The sequence below is a fragment of the Antrostomus carolinensis genome, unplaced genomic scaffold (genome assembly GCF_000700745.2).
Source record: "Antrostomus carolinensis isolate BGI_N321 unplaced genomic scaffold, ASM70074v2 scaffold7911, whole genome shotgun sequence".
Lineage (NCBI taxonomy): Eukaryota > Metazoa > Chordata > Aves > Caprimulgiformes > Caprimulgidae > Antrostomus > Antrostomus carolinensis.
Window position 1 is genome coordinate 1 of NW_010294758.1, and position 772 is coordinate 772.

The 772-nt window shown below is 41.5% G+C and overlaps 1 protein-coding gene across 1 annotated transcript in view; it reads left to right on the forward strand.

Moving 5' to 3' along the window:
* Positions 1-474: 474 nt before the first annotated feature.
* Positions 475-772, forward strand: part of LOC104532507 (uncharacterized) — a gene marked incomplete at its 5' end in the record, with an annotated part of 4101 nt that continues 3803 nt past the window's right edge. Inside the window, one exon of the mRNA XM_010177736.1 lies at positions 475-609. Coding sequence (XP_010176038.1) covers positions 475-609 — 135 coding nt within the window. The remainder of the gene's footprint in view (positions 610-772) is intronic.

The following is a 772-nucleotide window of genomic DNA, read 5'->3' on the forward strand; positions in this document are numbered from 1 at the left end:
CAAACCATTCTATGATTCTATGATAATGAGACTCCAGGCCAAAAAAAAAGGTCTGCTGAGTTAGGATATGATATTGATGGAATTACACGCTCACTCACAAGCTGCTATGGCAAAGAAATCCATCAGAAACCTGTTTGCCACCAAAATCCCCAGAGCTCAGGATTTCTACCTGAAAGAACTTCTTGTCCTCCCACCCGTTCCCCACTGTGACATATGGACAATGAATAGGAGAGGCCAGCAACAACCAACCTTCATTTTACTGGGGTTGTAAACTCTTCTGTTTTATTTTACCCATGTAGAATAATAACTGAAGAAGTTTTTTTGCTGTTTGTTGAGCAGTAGTGCACAACTTTCTGTAAAGCTTCTCCTGGAGAGCAGGTCCTGGCCGTTTCATCGAGCTGGGGCCAGAGGAAAGTCCAAAGAGCTCCATGAACACTAATTTTAAATGTTAATTCCTTTTTATTGTAATTTTAGGATATCTCAAGAGCTGTAAAACACTCCAATAAGAAATTTATTAAAATTGACAAACCTCCTGTATGCCAAAAATTACTAGAGAATGGCAAGAAGTATAGGCTGGTTTGTGAGCCCGAAGCTGAAATCACTCCGGAGGTGAGTCCCTCACACAACCCTTGTTTCGTGGGTCACGGCTTGATTCGAATCGTGGTACAAAATCACTTGTTTTGTACCAAAAATCAAGGGTATTTTTCCCATTCATTTGCCATCACTGAGGGAAGTATTCGGACTTGGGAGTGGTGGTGAGTGAGAAGCTGAA